The 22,381-nt window shown below is 42.8% G+C and overlaps 1 protein-coding gene across 3 annotated transcripts in view; it reads right to left on the bottom strand.

Moving 5' to 3' along the window:
• PRTFDC1 (phosphoribosyl transferase domain containing 1) overlaps nucleotides 1–22,381 on the bottom strand; it is a 105,853-nt gene that overhangs the window by 14,171 nt on the left and 69,301 nt on the right. For all 3 annotated transcript variants that reach the window (XM_050804859.1, XM_050804860.1, XM_050804858.1), the window contains one exon: nucleotides 5,464–5,529. In XM_050804859.1, coding sequence (XP_050660816.1) covers nucleotides 5,464–5,529 — 66 coding nt within the window. The remainder of the gene's footprint in view (nucleotides 1–5,463; nucleotides 5,530–22,381) is intronic.

Raw genomic sequence — 22,381 nt, forward strand, 5'->3', positions numbered from 1 at the left:
GTGAATATGAATAAAATCTTGCTTTAATAGATACACACATTTTATGAAGTGCCAGTATTAAATCAACTTTGGAAAAAAAAATCAGTCAGAGAGTACATTGTGTAGACAGCTTAAACACACCAAATAAAATGCTTTTAACGTCATGAACTGAAGAGGCCATTTAACTTGATCATTGAGGGCTCACTTTATTCAACAGCAATGACCTATTTAGAACCATGACTCAGACAGCTTCCCGTGTGAGCTTCTTTTCCTTGGAAGAAAAGAAAGAGAGAGAGAGAGAGAAAGAGAGAGAGAGAGAGAAAGAAAAGGAGAGAAAGGAAGAGAGAGAAAGGAATTTAATAAAAAGCAAAAAAAAAAAAAAAAAAAAAAAAAGAAAAGAAAAAAGAAAAAGAGAGAAAGAAAGATAACAAAAAAAGAAAGAAAAAAAAGAAAGGTAGTTTCTCGGGGTTCAAAGCAAAACATTTTTTATTTACAAAAAGGAAAGAAAGGGAGAAAGAAATGGAAGAAAGAAAGAAAAGAAAGCCAGAGATAGAGGGAGGGAGGGAGGGAGAGAGAGAGAGAGAGAGAGAGAGAGAGGGTGGGGTGGCTGTGTAGCATCTCCTTTTCTTCTAAATATTTTAATCCCATGTCTTCAAGGGCTCCAGAAGTACTATACAGTTATGTTCATAATGCCTCTAACTCACATCATGACAAGATTATGTAGGTGAGCCATGTCCCCATGTTTTACAGAGTTCTTTCATACACAAATTTAATTTTAAAAAATCCTTTCTAGCCCTCCCTCCTTCATTTAACTCTGTCACGTCTCCTTTTGATGCCAGGATTCCTTCTCTTCCACCCTAACTTGGCTCCTGTAGTTCAAGCGCTCCTGCAGGCTCCGCCCACCCTGCCTCCAAACTGCTCTCTCCCCTCTTTCAGCCCTTCTTCCCTCTTGTCAGTTTCATTTTCCTGAAACACAGCTCCATGATGTCATCTCTGCTCAAATACTTTTGTGTCTCTTGTTTGCTTTGCTGAGCAAGTTCAACTCTTCATTGGGACTTTCAATGTATTCTACACACCAAACCCCGTGTTTTCGTTTTTTTTTTTTTTTTCTACTACTTTCCCGTTTTTGATTAATTTCCTTCAGTCATGCTGGTCCACTCCTGTCCAGTGATCTTACTCTTTTCCCACTTACCCCATTCCGTATTTTTATTTTTAGTAAGTATTATTCTTGTTGTAGGCTTTGTGGAATTTTCTTCAAAGCTGTCACCTATTTATGAAGGATTAGGGCTAATTATTAGTGGGGGATAGGTTGTGGTATTGTATTAAATTTTGGTGGGGTTTTTGTGGGTTTAATTTTTTTTTTTTTTTGAGACAGGGTCTTGCTCTGTTGCCCAGGCTAGAGTGTAGTGGCATAATCTTGGCTTACTGCAACCTGTGCCTCCCAGGTTAAAGTGAGTCTCCTGCCTCAGCTAGGATTAGAGGTGTGTGCCATCACATCTGGCTAATTTTTGTATTTTTAGTAGAGACCAGGGTCTTGCCATGTTGGCCAGGCTGATCTCAAACTCCTGACCTCAAGTGATCCACCCGCCTCAGTCTCCCAAACTGCTGGGATTATAGGCGTGAGCTACTGTGCCTGGCTGGCTTAATGGTTTTTGAAATTTATTTGGAGGGAATGATTGTTGGTTTTGGGTAGATGACAGTGATAGCTACGGAGGAGTACCCTGGGGCTTGGGGATCAAGTGTTGCCACGGGGGACCCTTCCCCTCTCTTCTGTGTTAGTCACAAACCCTTCTATTCCAGGCAAAAGCTCACCCTCCCCTCTCTAAGACTATCTGAATCCTAAGGAATCCTTCATTCTTTGGATTTCATTAAACCCAAGGAAAGAGTCTTGTGTGGAAAGATGTATGGGACTCTTCTTAGAGTGCCAAGCATTAAATAAGAGAAGGTGTATTCCTGGGAACAAACTCCTGGCAGAGTAATAACATGATGATAAACGTACTTTAAATGTAAGTTTACTGAATGACTGACAAATTCTATTACGACTACAGGAGAAAGGAGAAGTCACTGCAGCCTCAACCTCCTGAGCCCAAGTGATCCACTCGCCTTAGCCTCCTGAGTAGCTGGGACTACAGGCATGCACGACCATGCCTGGCTAAATTTTAAATTTCTTTTGTAGAGACGCAGTCTCACTATGTTGCCCAGGCTGGTCTCAAACTCCTGGCCTCAACAATCCTTTCATCCAGTGGAGATATTTATTGCAGTTTCAGACTTTCTTCTACACCCATTAAAACAAGTACCCACTAATTGTTGGGTGCCTTTTCCTTTTACATTTTTTTCCAGCTAGTGTATATTCTGCATGATGGAAAGATTTTGGAGAGCCTCTAAAATATATTTATAAAATCTTGCCAATTCTTATTTTTTAAATTTTATTTTTTCATTGATACACAATGTTTTATGTATTTATGGAGTTACATGCACAGAATATGTAATGAGCAGGTCAGGGTATTTGGGGGAGCCACTGCCTTGACCGTCTATCATTTCTATGTGTTGGGAACATTTCAAGTCTTCTAGCTACTTTGAAATATACAACACATTGCTGTTAACCATGGTCACTCTACATTGCCATTGAATAGCGTGTCTTATTTGTTCTATCTAACTTAATTGATAACCTTTCATGGAGAGGCTGAATGAAGAATGAATGAACAGGGTGGGTCATATGAAGGCCTTTATCTTTTTTTTTTTTCCGATCTTACTCACGTATTGTATTTTATTTCTTATGAAAACGGCTACCCAAAGAAGTCATTGTAGCAGCCCTACTATTCTAAGGCAGCAACTATAACTTAAATGCTAACAAACTCACTCCATAAGACCTAAAACCCTTCCCCAGGGCTGTAATGGGTATTTAAGTTTCCCAAGCCCAGTGACAACTAATGATTTTTATTACCTATCGAATAGGAACAAATGGATTTTAATAGTTCCCCTATAGCTGAAAAACTCCACAAACAATACGTTGCCTCTACCTACATGATCCATTGACTCATGCCAGAAATACTTTCTAAAATGCTTACGACTGTGATGTTCAAACTGGGCTCTGGCTACTTTTGGTGGTTATTTGGTGTTATGCCAAGGCATATTGGAAGGCCTTTATCTTTTTTAAGGAAAAGGAAATTTTAAAAGCTAAGTGAAATTTTTTTCACTGCTCCACCTCAGCTGTGTTGCATTCACTTCCTCAGTCCCCCTTGAGTCTCCTGTGAGGAAGCCCTCCTGCCTCAACAAAGAGGGCGCTCTTCCCTCACTCAGCACCTTTCTCTCCACCTCTCAACTTAACCAGCTGGTGGGTGTGTCCTTGGGTGTGACCAGGTGGGTTTATTTACCATTTCCCTCTGCCCTGTCCTCTCTTAATCGAAGACTTCTTTCTAATTTCCACATAAGAGGACCATCCACTTGTTCAGTCACCAAATATTTATTCCAATTTGTTATGGACCAGGTATGGTCTCTGCCCACTGCATGCTGACTTCCTGGTCGGGCAGACAGGCAAATAAAAAGCCCTAAGGTAAACATTGCAACTTGTGAAAAGGACTCTAGTGGAAACAAGGTATGGATATAGAGATTATTATTATTATTTTTTAAGGGACAGAGTCTTGTTCTGTCGCCCAGGCTGGAGTGCACTGGTGCGATCATAGCTCACTGCAGCCTTAACTCTTGGGCTTAAGTGATCCTCCTCCTCAGCCTCCCGAGTAGCTGGGATTACAGGTGTGCACCACCATACCTGGCTTATTTTCGTATTTTTAGGAGAGACAGGGTTTTGCTATTTCGGCCTGGCAGGTCTCGAACTCTCGACCTCAAATGAACTGCCCACCTCGGCCTCTGAAAGTGCTGGGATTACAGGCATGAGCCACCATGCCCCGCCGTCTATGTGCAAATTTCTTCTTGGCATTCATTTAGGAATCTTAGAGTTGTCACTTTGACAGACTCCACAGCAAAAGCACAAGGTAAACTATTTCTTTTGTGTAATAAACCTGTAAGGAAATGTCCTACAATAAAATCCTGAAATGACGTGCTAAAGACCACTCCAGGGTCGTTAAAACTTATGAATTTCTGGAAATTACTTTTAGTATTTTAGCTTTCTAGGATGTTGTTTCAGGTACCAATGTAACAGTAACATCAAATGGTGGCTTAGTGATGCATTAACATCAGCAGGTTAATTCCAATTTTTATGGAACACAATTTACTGCTGGATAGCCATTTAACACATGAATCTACTATGCTGTCTTCAGAGTAGAGGGAAGTATGCTGTTTTGTAGTCAGAGTCCTTGTGGCTCCACTTTGGGTGGCCAAAGCAGGTGGATCACTTGAGGTCAGGAGTTTGAGACCAGCCTGTCCAATGTGGTGAAACCCCATCTCTACTAAAAATACAAAAATTACTCGGGCATGGTGGCAGGTGCCTGTAATCCCAGCTACTTGGGAGGCTGAGGCAGGGGAATCATTTGAAACCAGGAGGTGGAGGCTGCAGTGAGCTGAGATCATGCCACTGCACTCCAACCTAGGGACAGAGTGAGACTCTGTCTAAAAAAAAAAGTCCTTATGGCTCTATAGCGATCCTAAGATTATTACACATATTTTTATTAAATGTGGCTGCTATTTTTTTCCTACCCAGGCATTGCATAACAATAACAACCACAAGTATGAGAGATTAAGCTTGTGTAATAGACTAATCCATTTTACTTAGAAAGCCAAGCTGTTCAGGGATAAGGGATACAAGCTAGGTCAGTACTGCTGAACAAAAACAAATTCCGGATTGCTTTTATTCACAGCAAACTTGCATTTCAAGTAACATTCCACGAACATCATTTTCGTTAGGAAACAACCCTTCTTTCCAGTTTATGTATTTATGTCAGAATCTAAACAGTCTTTTCACTTCATTATTATTAAGCACTGGCAGATGTGGAACTCCAAGTTAAAACTGGAGGTGTTCTTCCTATTATTTAATAGCTTACATTCTTTTTAATAGAAAAAAAGGCAAAGTGCTGAAAATGCGCTCTTAAGAGGTCCTTTTCTCTTCCCTCCCAAGATTTTGTACATGTCATTGAACCTGTGTAAATGTCTTACTGAAGAGCCTAGGTGCGGAGGATGAATGAGAAAAAAAAGGCAGATGAATAAATAAAGGGAAAGCTTCCTTTTCAGAAGGTGCCTGGAAAGATGAGTAGAAAAGGATTAGAACAAGGTGGGCAAAGGGGTTTTGCTGTCTGAAATAAGATTGGAAGGAAGCTTGGAGAAGAAAGATTTGGTCTGCATGGTGTCTTGGAAGCATTCTAAAAAGAGTGTTTTAGAAAGGGGAGATCATTAAAAGGATTCACACAGCCATTTGTATGAATTGGAAAACCCGGGAGAGTGTCTGAAATGTCCTGTGAGTGCTGACCTGAAATGCAGGTCACCGATGCCCCCAGACATCAATGCAGTCTGAGCACAGCTACATTAACAAACCTTTCCAGCCAGTGTTGAAAGATCATCGCCTCCGATTATCTGCATCTCACCCATGGACTGGTCATTCTGCAAAAAAGGAGAAAAAAAAGGGAGACAATTTTACCACGCAAGAAAACCTTTAAAGCACATTTTCCTGTTTACCCAGTTAGTGGCCGGAATGTGCCTTACAAATATAGCACAAATAGCTAATAGGGATTCATGGTTGCCTATGGTTACCAAGAGCCACGCTCCTGCTACTGCCCTTGAGACAAAGCTTTCTAATGGCTGGTGGGGAGAGGGTGGGTATGCAGGGGGAATGGGAGAGTGGAGAGAGGACAGACAAACCGAACATGAAGCAAAACACTCTGGAAGGTGCCTGAGCCTATCCTGGAGCAGAGGGAACTGGAGAAGACAGCCACACTCCTGTGCTTCGCCTACCTAGGGGTGGACCGAGTACGTGTCAGCTTTGCCACCAAGCCCTGATTAAAGATCTGCAGTGGAGAACAGTCAGGTTCTGGTTTCCTGAGAGACTGGAGGCCTCCTCTACTCCCCAACATCGGAGATCCGGCCCCTCATCTGACATCCAGAGCAATTCTAACAGGCCATGAATCAAGAAGTACTGTACTTAGACCTTCTGACATGAAGGATGAGGCCTCAGACAATTTCTGCAGGTCCTAAGAATGTGACACTCAGAACTACATGTGTGTGTGTATATGTATATACACAAAATATATATAATATACAAAATATATATACAAAATACATATATACAAAATATATATGCACATGTGTGTGTATATATATGTGTGTGTGTATATGTATATGTGTGTGTGTATATATATACACATATACTTTTTTTTTTTTTTCTTTGAGACAGGGTCTCACTTTTGCCCAGGCTGGAGTGCAGTGGCATGATCACAGCTCATTGCAGCCTCAATCTCCCAGGCTCAAGCCATCCTCCCGTCTCGGCTTCCCAAGTAGCTGAGACTACAGGCAGGCACATACCACAGTGCCCTGGCTAATTTTTTTTCTTAATTTATTTTTATTTTTAGTAGAGAAAAGGTCTTGCTATGTTGTCCAGGCTGTTCTTGAACTCCTGAGCCCAAGTGATTCTCCTGTCTTGGCCTCCCAAAGTGCTGGGATTACAGAGAGGAGCCACCACGGCTGGCCTTAGAACCATATTTAGAAGACTTTTCATTGAAATCATGTTAGAGTTTATGATCATTTACTTTCATCATGTTTGTGTATGGTATATTATCCTGTCCTAATGAAACCTCACAAAACAAACAAACAAAATGGATTGTTACATAGTGACCATCATAATAGAATGACACAGAGGCAAAACAAGAAACAGAACCAGCCACTTGTCTCCCAGCCTCATTACAGACCCACATTAAAGGAAGCAAAGCCAATATATTCAGGCAGTCTGTTTCATGACCAAGCAAGAATGCTGTGATGTTGCAATCCCTTGATTCTAACAATAACCTTGGGGAGAAAAAGACGATCTAGGCACCATATGTGCTACATGCTGAACCAGGAAACGTCTTTAGTTACTGCTGTGGACAGCTGTCACTTTTGCTAGCTCAGCATCTTCCTCCTTTATCCTAGCAAAGAGGCCCTCCCTCTTCCTGGGGGGAGTCCATTCTGCACGGTTCAGGTAGGGCCAGGCCTTCACAGTGCAGGCCAACCAACTGGGCCTGAAGCTATATCCAACCGCAGACTTTCCAGCTACTCAAGCCAATTCCTTTAGGAATTTTCTTGGGCTGGTTTGAAGACTCACTTGTAAGTGAGTCTCTATCTAGAGATACAGTTACTTTGTTATGGAGTTGGTCATCTGGGAAGGGAAAAAGGAGCCAAACCACCAGTAGGACAGATTTGCCAATGAAACACATTTTGTCTTTTTACCTTGCTGCTCAAACGAAAAAAAAAAGACCTTAAAATTTTTTACCTTTTTTTTTTTTTTTAAAGAGACGGGGTCTCACTCTGTCACTTAGGCTGGAGAGCAGTGTTGCAATCATAGTTCACTGCTGCCTGAAACTCCTGGGCTCAAGCGATCCTCCTGCCTTAGCCTCTCAAGTAGCTGGGACTACAGGTGTGCACCACCATGCCTGGCCAAATATCTTTTTACTTCTGCTTGGTAAAGCATTCACTCCTTACCATGGATGGTTGGAGGGAGCACAGGCAGACAAGGAGAGAGGCTTCACACACTAGCTCATCCTAAAAGTGGCCCACTAAGTTAGATAAACCCAGTTATTTTATTCTTACGGGAACTGATATATCAAAAGGAGAAATATCAAAGGATATTCAGAATTTACAGATGTTTCATTGTTTTTGTACATTTATCATCAGATATTCACAAGTAGTCATGATAGTGGTCTTTTTGACTTGTCAAAAATGTCAAAGGAGAAAATTTTCTTGTCACTGCTAGAGGTGCTGAAATAGAGGAATTAACATAGGAAGAATTTCTGCACGTTAGACTTAAATATGTTAATAGCAGCAGGAAAAATAAAATGTCGGTACTTCCAGGGGACTGGGTTATACAGAATTGAATACAACTACTAAACCACAAAGTTTAATGTAACCAGTGAGATTTATAGTCTGTCAGATCAGAGTAAATTTCACAATAGTTCTACATTTTCATCTTCATTCTATTGATTAAAACCAAAAACCAAAAAAATCAGAGAACTAAATAATGTGCTAAAAGCCATAGAGTATGTTGCCAAGCAAGTGTTACTGAAGAAATTCTTCTTCCAAGTGTATAAACATGTTTTTTAAAAAAATTTTTAATTGACCAACAACTACTGTATATATTTGATATGATTAGGCTGTGTCCCCACCCAGATCTCATCTTGAACTATAGTTCTCATAATCCCCACGTGTCATAGGGAGGGACCCAGCGGGAGGTAAATGAATCATGGCGGCAGTTCCTTCATGCTGTTCTCATGACAATGAGTGAGTTCTCACGAGATCTGATGGTTTTATTAGGCGGCTTTTCCCCCCTGCTTCCTTCTGCACTTCTCCTTCCTGCCATCATGTGAAGGAGATGTTTCACATGTTTGTTTGTTTGCTTCTCCTTCCGCCATGATTGTAGGTTTTCTGAGGCTTTCCTAGCCCTGTGGAACTGTGAATCAATTAAGCCTCTTTCCTCTATAAATTAACCGGTCTCGGGTATGTGTTGTTATTAGCAGCATGAGAATGGACTAATACAATATTTATGAGGTACAATGCGATGTTACGATACATTTCTGCATTGTGGAATGATCAGATAAGGCTAATTACCATATCCATCACTTCAAATATTTATCATTTCTTGTGTTGAGAACATTTAAAATCCTCTTTTAGCTATTTTGAAATATATATTAATTATAGTCTCTGTGCTGTGCAACAGAACACCAGAACTTATTCCTCCTATCTACCTGTAACTTTGCATCCACTGACCAACCTCTCCCTTTTCCCTATTCTCCCCTGCTGCCCCCAGCCTCTGGTAAGCACCATTCTATTCTCTACTTCTGTGAGTTAAACTTTTTTATATTACATATAAATGCAATTATATGGTATTTATCACTCTGTGCCTGGCTTATTTCACTCAGCATAATGTTCTCAGTCCATTCATGTATATACATGTTTTTAATATTAGATTTGTCCTTAATTCATCTGGAATTTATATCTTCCAAATGGGTATACTGTCAATTGTTCCAATATAATTTATTGAATTATTATTTTTCCCTACTGGTTTGAAACATTATTTTGATCATATCTATCATTCTCATATGTAAGGGTCAGTTTCTGTATTTTTCTAATCTAACACATCTACATAAACATTAATTAATCTAACATGTCCAATTAATTAATTAATCTAACTTATCTATTTCCAACACCCAAATCATATTGTTATAATTCTCGTGGTTGTTTCCTTTTTCTTTTCTTTTTTTTTTTTTTTCAGATACAGGGTCTTGTTCTGTCACCCAGGCTGGAGTGCACCCTCAAACCCCTGGCTGCCAGTGATCCTCCTGCCTTGGCCTCCCAAAGTGCTAGGATTATAGGTGTGAGCCACCACGCCTTGCCTTATCATAGCTTTTTAACATGTTTTAATATTTGGTAGGACTAGTCCACTTTTTAGTTCTTTTTAAAAATTGCCTTGAGGCTGAGGGTGGTGGCTCATGCCTGCAGAGGCAGGCACTTTTGGAGGCTGAGGCAGGAGGATTGCTTGAGCCCAGGAGTTTGAGACCAGCTTGGGCAACATAGTGAGATCAACATTTCTACCAAAACAAAACAAAAAACCCCACAAACCCAAAACTGTCTTGGTAACTTTTGTACATTTTCTTTTTTCCTGTCTGGTGGGTTGTACAAAGATCAACTGAATTAATGTATATGGAACATTTAGAACAGAACCCGGCACATGCTTAGCATTCCGTAAATGCTAGACAGGATTAATTTCTTTTCTAAAAATTGTATGGCCAGGGGCTGTGGCTCACACCTGTAATCCCAGCACTTTGGGAGGCTGAAGCAGGTGGATCACAAGGTCAGGAGTTCAAGATCAGCCTGACCAATATGGTGAAACCCCATCTCTACTAAAAATACAAAAATGAGCCAGGTATGGTGGTGCATACCTGTAGTCCCAGCTACTCGGGAGGCTGAGGCAGGAGAATCGCTTGAACCTGGAAGGTGGAGGTTGCAGTGAGCCAAGGTCACATCACTGCACTCTAGCTTGGGCGAAAGAACGAGACTCCATCTCAAAAAAACATTGTATTATTATTAATTTAATTTAATTTAATTTTATTTTTTATAGAGATGAAGTCTCACTGTATTGCCCAGGCTGGTCTCGAACTCCTGGCCCCAAGCAATACTCCCACCTCAGTCTCCCAATTTTTTTCTTCCTTCCCCCAACCCCCGACCCTGACTCAGCCCCTGAGGAAATGGCTACTCCTCAGTCCTCCACTGGTACACTGGACTCTAGAGCTCCCCTGGTTTACACACTCCAGAAAAATAAGCCTTTTATTTCCCACTGGGATGGTGAAGGAAACTTAGAGGTTCAGCTTCTCCACTCAAAGGCTTTCAACAACCTTGTTCTTTTCATTCCATTCCTTCCTCACTCCACCTTCTAAAAACCTACTCCTGAGCCCTTCAGAAATTTGTGGCACGACCCCCCTACTTCTCACTGTTGGTGTCCTCCACAGGCATTTTGATGTTCATTTTCCCTATTTGGCCGAGTCAGTGCTCTTCCTTGATCAGGCACGTACCACCAAGCCGGGCTAATTTTTTTTTTTTTCAGTAGAGATTGGGTCTATTTTGCTCAAGCTGGTCTCGAACGACTGGGCTACAGTGATCCTCCTGCCTCAGCCTCCCAATCACTGGGATTAGAGCCATGAGCTATCCCCATCAGGCCTAACCATGATATTTTTCTAATGGCTCAAAATCATCCTATATCTCTTGGATTGATGTTTGTGTGTTTTTAATGAACGTCACTGGTTTGAAGAAAGATGAACAATCCCAAATAAAATATTACAAGTAAGACTAGTCTATTGTTTTATTTTCTTTCGCTACCTTTGTGTATTTTTAAAGCAAAGTAATGTGAGCTTCATATAAGTTGGTTTTTCTATGAGCTAGAAGATTCTGTATATAAATAGATTTAGCTGTTTTGCTAATGTTCAGTAGAGCTCAGAATAAGTTTTATTTTATTTTATTTTATTTTATGTTAGAGACAGAGTCTTGCTCTGTTGCACAGGCTGGAGTGCAGTGGTACAATCTCGGCTCACTGCAACCTCCACCTCCCCAGTTCAAGCAATTCTCCCACTTCGCCCTCCCGAGTAGCTGGGATTACAGGTGTGTGCCACCACGATGGGCTAATTTTTGTATTTTTAGTAGAGATGGGGTTTTGCCATGTTGGTCAGGCTGGTCTCGAACTCCTGGCCTCAAGCAATCTGCCTGCCTCAGCCTCCCAAAGTGCTGGGATTACACGTGTGAGCCACTGTGCTTGGCCAGAATAGATATTATTTAATCTCCAATTTGAAAATGAAGAAACAGAGATAATAAGAGTTTAAGAAACTTTCCCAAAGAGGGCTGGGCACAGTGGCTCACGCCTGTAATCCCAACACTTTGGGAGGCCGAGGCGGGTGGATCACTTGAGGTCAGGAGTTTAAGACCAGCCTGGCCAACATGGTGAAACCCCATCTCTACTAAAAATACAAAAAGTAGCCGGGTGTGGTAGCACGTGCCTGCAATTCCAGCTACTCAGGAGGCTGAGGTGGGAGAATCGCTTGAACCCGGGAGGTGGAGGTTGTAGTGAGCCAAGATTGCACCACTGCACTTCAGCCTGGGTGACAGAGCGAGACTCTGTCCAAAAAAAAAAAAAAAAAAACTTTCCCAAAGAGGTGCTGCTAGTAAGTGAATGAGTCCAGTTCAATCCTAGATTCGCCTGACTCCACAACATTCTGGTGGAGCCCCTGGCTCTCCCCAGTATTCCTGGGGGAAAGAAGCACATCGTGGGTGCTCTCTGGAGAGAAACACCAAGGGGTACAGGGTCTGGCTGCATCAGTGAAGTCAGAGGCATAAGCTGAAATGGACAGGAGAAATCAACATCTCCGTAGGAATGCTGGTGGCAGAGGATGTGTGGATTTACTTAAATACAAAAGGAAACCTCTGACCTATAGTCACGCATCTTTGGAAAAACTATTTTGGAAATGTTAGGTGACCTGGTCTCTAGGTACTCCATACAGCATGTCAGATAGCACAGCAGGGGAGACGATTCCTCACCAAACAGACAATTTGGACTGCTTTGAGAACGTTCAGGAAAAAAACAAACTGAGGAAGAATAAATATCTTAAATATCCTGCCCTTCTGAGGAACCAGAAGAGGAAAAGTAAAGAAAATAAATAAACAAGAGAACCACTCTCTAAGCCATTCATTTCAAGAGTCAGAGCGCAACCTGCTTCAAAATCTCTACACAAAGGCTGTCTCAATATTCTCCGCCCCCACGGAGGCCTTAGCTTTGCTTTTCCCCTTCTTTCATCCTAATCCGTCCTCTCAGCTATTCTCCTGTGCTCAGGGAGGTCGCTGATACTCTATGAAATGGACAGAGATGCAAAACAGAGTCAGCAACATTTCATTGTAAGAAGATTTAATGATCAAGCTGGAGAGCTCCTAATTAAAATGTTGCAAATGGCTCGAATTGATTTTTTTCAAAACTCTGAGCATTTGATACCAGCTCAGATAATAAGGACAGGTGAATTGATTCTAGTATTCCTAGTTTTCCAGTCAGTGGTTGATGTGAGATGTGGCTTGCAATTGAGTCCCTCAGTCTTTTAAGCTACATGGAGCCAAAGTGGAAGCTGATGCAGAGCTAAGGTCAGTGAAGCTCTCACACCTGTCCCTTGCTTCCACCAGAGCTGTTCTGTCTCTGTTGTATTTACCGATTTTTTTTTTTTTTTTTGAGATGGGGTTTCGCTCTTGTTACCCGGGCTGCAGTGCAGTGTTGCAACTTTGGCTCACTGCAACCACCTCCCGGGATCAAGCGATTCTCCTGCCTCAGCCTCCCAAGTAACTGGGATTACAGGCACGTGCCACCATGCCCGACTGATTTTTGTATTTTTAGTAGAGACAGGGTTTCACTGATCTGGAACTCCTGACCTCAGAGGATCCGCCCGCCTCGGCCTCCCAAAGTGTTGGGATTACAGGAATGAGCCACCGTGCCCGGCTGTATTCACTGAATTCTAAAGACACTGGGGAAGAAATGTTCTGCTATCAAAAAACCCAAAAGTGGCTGGGCGCGGTGGCTCAAGCCTGTAATCCCAGCAGTCTGGGAGGCCGAGACGGGCGGATCACGAGGTCAGGAGATCGAGACCATCCTGGCTAACACGGTGAAACCCCGTCTCTACTAAAAAAAATACAAAAAACTAGCCGGACGAGGTGGCGGGCGCCTGTAGTCCCAGCTATTCGGGAGGCTGAGGCAGGAGAATGGCGTAAACCCGGGAGGCGGAGCTTGCAGTGAGCTGAGATCCAGCCACTGCACTCCAGCCCGGGCGACAGAGCGAGACTCCGTCTCAAAAAAAAAAAACAAAAAACAAAACAAAAAAAAAAAAAACCCAAAAGTTTGAAAACTATTAGGTTGGTGCAAAAGTAACTGTAGTTTTTGCCTTTTTTCAAATGGCAAGGACTGCAATTACTTTTGCACCAACCTAATATCCTGTTAATGTTTTTATCTCTTGAAATCAACTTACCTTCTTTTCAGTTTCCTGTTCATTTAAATACCTATTTGGTGCTTAGATTGTTTTTGTGGAGAAATTCATGCTTTCAATCTCTGTGGGGTGAGTGGGGAGAAAGGAGAATGTGGAGACCAAGCGAACAGGCAGCTAGCGTCTCATGAATTCAGGCACCAGGCTGCCTGGGTTCCCGCCACAGCTCCACTTTTTGTGCACCAACCTTAAGGAAGTTATCTAACCTTTCAGCGCGTCAGTTTCCCTATGAATAAAGAGTATATTCAGAGTTCCCACTTCAGAGGAGCGTAGGGAGGATTAAATGAATCAGTACGCATTAAGCAGTTTGAAAAGTGCCTGGCATTTTATAATAAATAGTACATAAAGTATGCTCTGTCTTCTTGACATCTGCTTTTAGTATTTTTTTTCTTTTTTTTTGAGACAGAGTCTTGCACTGTTGCCCAGGCTGGGGTGCAGTGGCATGAACTCAGCTCACTGCAACCTCCGCTTCCTGGGCTCAAGTGATTCTCCTGCCTCAGCCTCCCAAGTAGCTGGGATTACAGGCTACCAGGCCCGGCTAAATTTTTTGTTGTTGTTGTATTTTTAGTAGAGATGGGGTTTCGCCATGTCTTTAGTCTTGCCTTTAATCTTAAGAAACATGCACATCTGTTTGAGTCTCCTGACATTGGTTTTGTGATTTATTCTTTGTTCATTCACACAGCAGATAATACATACATGTAAGCCATGTGCTCTGTGGTTAGGGTTTACTGAGGTGGACTGACGCCATGAGGCACATGGTTAAGAAGGACTGCTGTCCCTCTGGTGCCAATCTATTGATTGGCTACCACCTTGGAAACACACTCATCTGTGTGTTCCTTCGGGGTTTCTCAGTGAACTCCCAGCTCCCATGCTGCAGTGTCTGATGTTTACACTGAGCCATTGCATGGGCACAATTTCCATCATTCCACTTTACTGCTTGCTTTCTTTTCTTTCTTTCTTTCTCTTTCTTTCTTTCTTTCTTTCTTTCTTTCTTTTTCTTTCTTTCTTTCTTTTCTTTCTTCTTTCTTTTTCTTTCTTTCCTTTCTTTCTTTTCTTTCTTCTTTTCCTTCTTTCCTTCCTCCCTCCCTCCTTCCTTCCTTCCCTCCTCCCTTCCTTCCTTCTTTCCTTCCTTCCTTCTTTCTTTCTCTTCCTTCTTTCCTTCCTTCCTTCCTCCTTCCATCCTTTCTCCCTCCCTCCCTCCTGCTTTCTTTCCTCTTTTTTCTTTCTCTCTCTTTCTTTCTTTCTTTTCCTTTCTTCCTTCCTCCCTCTCTCCCTCCCTCCTTCCTTCCTTCCTTCCCTTCCTTCCTTCTTCCTTCTTTCTCTTCCTTCTTTCCTTCCTTCCTTCCTCTTTCTGTCCTTCCTCCCTCCCTCCCTCCCGCTTTCTTTCCTCTTTTTTCTTTCTCTCTCTCTTTCTCTTTTCTTTCTTTCTTTCTCTTCCTTCCTTCTTCCTTCCTTCCTTTCTTCTTTCCCTTCCCTCCCTCCCTCCCCTCCCCTCTCCGCTCCTCTCCTCTCCTCTCCTCTCCTCTCCTCTCCTCTCCTCTCCTCTCCTCTCCTCTCCTCTCCTTTCCTTTGAGACAGAGCCTCACTCTGTCATCCACGTCGGAAACGAGTGGTGCAATCATAGCTTACTGCAGCCTCGAACTCCTGGGCTCAAGCCATCTCCCACTTCAGCCCCGCAAGTAGCTGGGACTACAGATGTGCACCACCACACCCAGATACTTTTTTTATTTTTCTTTTTAGAGATGGGGTCTTACTATGTTGACCAGGCTGGTCTCAAATTCCTGGCCTCAAGTGATCCTCCTGCCTTGGCCTCCCAAAGCACCTGGCCTCACTTTGCTGTTTTCATCCTTTTTCTCGATGGACAGCGGCCACCTGGAGATCATGCTCTGATCCATGTTTGTACTTATTGGCTCTCCCTGGACCCATGTTGGTTTTTCTAGAGAGCTATTTACAGTCAGCAGGGCATGGAGTGATCCCGAAACTGCTTTGCAGGATGGAGGTAGAAGATCTGTGGTAGAACATGAGCATGGAGTTCCTGATATTTTTCCAGGTCTGGTTGCATTTTTATCTTGGGGATCAGGTCAACTCCTTTCTATAAATCCACAATTTTAGCTTGTGGGAATTTAAAAAAGAATTCACTACTTGTAAACAAAACAACCTCAACGATCACTCTAGTTTACAGGAAAAGTCAATATTCCACAAATTTCGATAAACATTGTTAATTACTAATTCCTTGTGACCTCTCTCATGATGGCCAATGAACACCGACCGCCGTTTTGCACTGAGGCCCCTGGAGTTCTGGGTACAGGACATGCAGTTTGGTTCTCGGTCTTGGCTGGGCATGGCTCACACCACACCTCTCCATCTCTCTTCAAGTGGGTAATTCTTATTCTTTCTTCAAGGCTCAGTTTGCGGGACACAGTGGCTCATGTCTGTAATCCTAGCACTTGGGGAGGCTGAGGCAGGCGGATCACCTGAGGTCAGGAGTTCAAGACCAGCCTGGCCAACACGGTAAAACCCTGTCTCTACTAAAAATACAAAAATTAGTCAGGTGTGGTGGCAGCTGCCTGTAATCCCAGCTATTAGGGAGGGTGAGGCAGGAGAATCGCTTGAACCCAGGAGGCAGAGGTTGCAGTGAGTCGAGATCTCACCATTGTACTCCAGCCTGGGTGACAGAGTGAGAATCTGCCTAAGGAAAAGAAAGGAAAAAGGAAAGGAAAGGACTCAGGCATCATCTCTTCTAGGAAGTTTTTTTTCCTGGACTCCCCCTGGCTTCCTCTGCATGGGTGCCCCAATAACACTATGCATATCTGGATGTCAACAAAGCACATTCGACTGAAATTTTCTGTGAATGTAGCAATTGCCGATGGAATGAAAACTTTTTCAGCATAGAAGCCGACTTTCATCCTAATTGTACCCCCAGTGGCTGGCATGTTGTAGCATTCAGCGTTTGTTGAGCCAGACTGAAACTTATAAGCACGCATGTTAGCTGTATTTTTAATACTTCTTCCCCGCCCACTTTAGCCACGAAATGTTGGCAAGCAACACTTCCTGTTATGTCTGAGTGATTCCCACCCAAACTACATTTCTTTATTCTCATTACTATTATTTTATTATCTCAGTTCCTGAAAAGCCTCCTTAATATATACTTTTTATTTTTATTTATTTACATTTTTTTAGAGATGGGGCTCTCACTATGTTGCCCAGGCTGGTCTCAGACTCCTGGGCTCAAGTGATCCTCCCACCTCAGCCTCCCAAGTAGCTGGGACTACAGGCATGTGCCACCGTGCCCCACAACCTCAAAATGTTAAAAAAATAAAATAAAATAAAAAACCCTAAATGCAAAAGGCCATGCGAATTCTGAACATTGAAAATACAAAAATACGAATTCTTGATATTTTAATACCAGTAGTTCATTGGATAATGAGTAAAGGATACATTTTTCAAGTGAAACTAGCAATTTTAGCCAGGAAAAAAATTATATCTATATATATGTAATTACATATATACAAATGTGTTTATATATAAACATATATACATAATTTATATATACAAATATTTATATATAAACATATAGAATATAAATATAATATCTATTATAATTATAAATAATAGAATATAAATATTGTATATCTATGTTCACCTGTACAATTTAGTTCATTTGAAAGTACATGTCTATCTTGCATTTCCTGACTTTGGTGTGCCTGACTCTCCAAACGTGATGTGACTTTCTTCTAAGACAAAATGGCTTTCTGTTTAATGACAATGATTAATCACTGCATTGTGATTTGTATTCGACTCCACCCAGTTTCCAAGAGGGGTCCTGGTTAGCTAAGCGTAATCCCCACCACACAGAGAAAGGCGCTTTCCTTTATGAGAAAGAAAGGGAGGATGGGTCAGAAGGAGGGACACAACGATGGGAAGAATCCACAGGCTAATGGGAAGAAAGAAAGGCCACCACGCAAAAGGAAAAAGGGGAGGGGGGAAGGGAATGGATCTTTATTTCAATTTAGTTAGAGACGACCCCAGGAAAGAGGAAACTCAGTTTAAAAACAGAGTCAGCCGCATTGCTTTACATGAACTTTGTTTGAAACCTTGAAGCAGGATATCCTTCTGTTTTGAACCTTGGTATGGACTTCTTGTTTTGATTTAAATTATGTTTCTAAACCATGAGGCAGAAGGACAAACACACGGAGCCTCTTGACACATCTGAATGACCCCAAAGACTCCAGCAAAGTTTATGTTTTAAAATGTAGTTGATGATATCCTAGCGGTGATCATTTCTTAAGAGACCATTTTCTTTTTCGTTTTTCTTTCTTTTTCTTTTTTATTTGTTTAGACAGAATCTCGCTCTGTTGCCCAGGCTGGAGTGCAGTGGCGCAATCTTGGCTCACTGCAACCTCCGTCATCCAGGTTCAAGCGATCTCCTGCCTCAGCCTCCTGAGTAGCTGGGACTACAGGCACCTGCCACCATGTCTGGCCAACTTCTGTATATTTTTATATTTTAGTAGAGATGGGGTTTTGCCATATTGGCCAGGCTGGTTTAGAACTCCTGACCTCAAGTGATCCACCTGCCTCGGCCTCCCAAAGTGCTGGGATTACAGGTGTGAGCCATAGTGCCCAGCCAAGAGACCATTTCCTCCTCACAATTATTTTTTTTTTTTTTTAAAAAAGGGAAGATTTAGAATTATCACTTAAATAATTCAATGAAAATGATTGTTCAAAAGTAACAACATCTTAAACCAGCTCTCATGAAACTGTTTTAAGATTGCCAGGAGGATGACATGGTGTTGAGGAAGGGCCCAGGGAGAGAAGTGGCAGCAGATTCTGTGCCATGGAGCCATGGAAACTTCTAGAACACTCACCCACCTTCTGACATTTGACTGAATCTATCTTTATTTCCAAGCTACCGTATTTGGGCCCAAAAAGTTGAGCTCTGTGTGTCACTTCTCAGCTCAAAATATTTCTGAAGATTCCCATGCCTGCAAAAGTCTGGTTTTGTCATAACAATGGGCAGAGCCACCCGCAGAGCCAGGCAAGAGGAGCCCTGCATATCACAAATACCAAAACACAAAGACATTTATTGTTGCTGTTTTTCTTTTTGGTCTTATAAAGAAGATTTTTAGAAAGTTCTGTAACGGATTGAGCTAACGGAATTATTCAAGAGGACATGCAGGCTGAAGTAGGCCTCCCCTCCTCTTTGCAGGGTAGAGTTAGGGGCAGTGGTGGAGAAAAGAACAGCCTACCTGGGGAAATAGGCAAAGAGAAGGGGATATTGGCCACCCCAAATCACCCAGGGTAGGTGTCTCAGCAGGACGGCCTCCCCAGATGATGACGCTGCCTTCAACCCCTTGGCTCAGAAGGTGTAGTCTCGGAGGCATCTGAGTTGGAAAAGAGGGACATGGAGGAGAAGGACCTAGGTCCCCCAGTGCTCTGAAGAGCTTCCCGGGTCAGGTCCATCCAGGTTTCCGGAGGGTCCTGTCCCTACCTGGGGGCCCCGTCCTCAGCTCATGCCCAGCCTTGCCAGCAGATACCATGGTCTGCTCAGGCTTGCAGCCTGCAGGGATGAGCCTGGCTCCTTTAGTCAATCTCCAGGTCGAGTGAAAACCTGAGCTTGGCCATGAACAAAGCTATCAAGTTTCAAAACCTTAACTATCTGGGCAAAGGGTATGTGGATCGGCCTTTGTATTCTTGTCCTGGGACCCATAAATGTTAGGGGCAAGCCTGACTCTCAGAATCATTTACTGAGCATTTAAATTTACCAAGTGCCTGGCATATTAGTAAGCACATTACTTACATGAATCCTAACACGGTCCTATGAGGTACGATCGAGCAATCACACTCCTTAATATTTATCCAAATGAATTGAAAACTTGTCTGCAAAAACATTACCTAGATGTTTATAGCAGCTTTATTTATTTATTTATTTTGAGGCAGAGTCTCACTCTATTGCCCAGGCTGGAGTGCAGAGGCATGATCCTGGTTCACAGCAACATCGCCTCCCAGGTTCAAGTGATTCTCCTGCCTCAGCCTCCTGAGTAGGTGGGATTACAGGTGTGTGCCATCACACCAGGCTAATTTTTTAATTTTTAGTAGAGATGAGGTTTCACCACATTGGCCAGGCTGGTTTAAACTCCTGACCTCAAGTGATCTGCCTGCCTTGGCTTCCCAAGTGCTGGGATTACAGGCATGAGCCACCGCACCTGGCCAGCAGCTTTATATGTAATTGCTAAACTATGGAGGCAACCCAGAGGTCCTTCAGTGGGTGAATGAATGAATGAATTGTGATGCATCCATGCAATGAATTATTATTCAGTGCAGATAAGAGTTATCAAGCCATAAAAAGACATGAAGAAAACTTAAATGCATATTACTAAGTGAAAGAAGTCAATCTGAAAGGCCACACACTGTAAGATTCCAACTAAATGACATTCTAGAAAAGGCAAAACTATGGAGACAGTAAAAAGATCATTGGTCGGCAGGGGTTAGGTGGGAGGCAGGGAGAAAGAGGCAAAACACAGGATTTTCAGGGCAGTAAAACTGTCTTGTATGATACTACTCCACTGGATTGATATCATCATACAGATCTAAACTCATAGAATGTACATCACCGAGAGTGAACCCTAACGCACACTAAGAACTTTGGGTGATAATGATGTGTTGATGTAGGTTTTCTTGTAACAAATGTTCAACTCTGGCAGGGGATGTTGATAAGCGGGGAGGCTATGGGGGGCTATATGAGAAATCCTGTACCTCCCAGACAGCTTTGCTGTAAAGCTAAAAGTACTCTGAAAAATAAAGTCGATTTTAAAAACAAATCTTATGAGGCAGGTAGTAGGTACTGTTCTCATCCCAATTTAAGTAACCTTGTTAAGTAATTTTGCCCAAGGTCCCACAGCTGGGAAGTCATGTTGCTGGAGCCAGGGTGGAGATTTAACACAAGACCCCATCTTGCTGCAAAGCCTCCACCTGACCAACAGGTTTGGCAGCTTCTCTATTGGCCTGATCACAATCTGCCTTTGAGTGTGACCTGCACTCCACTCCAGTGTGTTCCACTGTGCATGGATCACTTGTGCAGACTGTGATTCTGTATGTCTGGGGTGGGGCCTAGAATCTGTGTTTCCTTCTTTTTTTTCCCCCCTTACACTTGGGGTCTCATTATGTTGCCCAAGCTAGAGTGCAATGATGCCATCATAGCCCACTGTAGCCTCGAACTCCTGGGCTCAAGAGATCCTCCTGCCTCAGTCTCCAGAGTAGCTGGGATTGCAGGTGCGTGCCACCATGCCCAGCTAATTTTTTACGCATTTCTAACCAGCTCCCAGGTGATGCGGGTGCTGCAGGTCCCCAGGCCACCCTTTGAGTAGCCCGGGTCTATGTTCCACCCACACCAACTTGTGGACTAAATCTAGTGCATACCCTGCATTTTACCATCTTTGTATTTTACATCTTTGTATCTTGTTAATACTCCCTCTGATAGGGTTTAGCTGTGTCCCCACCCAAATCTCATCTTAAACTGTAGTTTCCATAATCCCCACGTCATGAGAGGGACCTGGGGGAGAATCATGGTGATTCAATTATCGTGGAGAACAACCTCCATGTTGTTCTCATCACAGTGAGTTCTCACGAGATCTGAAGGTTTTATAAGGGGTTCCCCCTTCCCTTCGCTCTGCACTTCTCCATGCTGCCACCATGTGAAGAAGGACGTATTTGCTTCCCCTTCTGCCATGACTGTAAGTTTCCTGAGGCCTTCCCAGCCCTGCAGAACTGTGAGTCAATTAAACCTCTTTGCTTTATAAATTACTCAGTCTCGGTATGTCCTTACAGCAGAATGAGAACGGACTAAAATACCCTCTATCCAGAATGTCTCTCTGCCACATCTCTGCCTGTCAAAATCATAATCATGCTTAGATATCCAAATTAAGTTCCACTTTCATTATAAAATATCACCCAAACCTCACCCCACCACAGCTGTTGGCCAGAAGTGATCTCTCCAGCCAACCCGCTTCCTTTGCGTGTAGCACCCATGCAGGCAGCACTGGTTACTTCCTTGTTATACTAGCTACCCCTTGTTCACTGCATATGCATCTGTTCACTTCTGCTGTTGTTTTTTAAATTTTAAATTTTTGTAGTTTTTGTAGAGATAGGGTCTCACTATATTGCCTAGACTGGTCTCAAACTCCTGGGCTCAAGCAATCCTCCTGCTTCAGCCTCCTGAGTTACTGGAACTGACTAATTTTTGTATCTCTGTGGAGACAGGGCCTTGCTGTGTCATCCAGGTTGGTCACAAACTCCTGGGCTCAAGTGGTCCTCATGCCTTGGCCTCCCCAAATGCTGGGAGTACAGGCGTGAGTCTCTGCACCAGACCCACTTCTGCTGTTTTGAAAGCAGCTTGAAGATGGGGACTTTACATCTATCTCCTTGAAGGTTCCTTAACACTGAACAGGGCCTTGGACATAGAAAGGAACATGGTGTGGGACTCGAAGAGTGGCCCAGATTCTGCCCTGCCCCTGTCTTAAGCTCCCTGATGCTTTCTCTTCTAGAAAATGAGTACAGTGACACCTACCCGTTTGGGTTGTTGTGAGGTTTAACTTTAATGTCATATGTAAAGTGCTTTACCCAATAGGCCCTTGATATATGTTTATTGGATTGAATTTGCTTCTTGTATTATCTGTAAAAGGGAAGGGAGTGGACATGGTAGTGAATTAAGG

Source organism: Macaca thibetana, chromosome 9 (assembly GCF_024542745.1).
Source record: "Macaca thibetana thibetana isolate TM-01 chromosome 9, ASM2454274v1, whole genome shotgun sequence".
NCBI lineage: Eukaryota > Metazoa > Chordata > Mammalia > Primates > Cercopithecidae > Macaca > Macaca thibetana.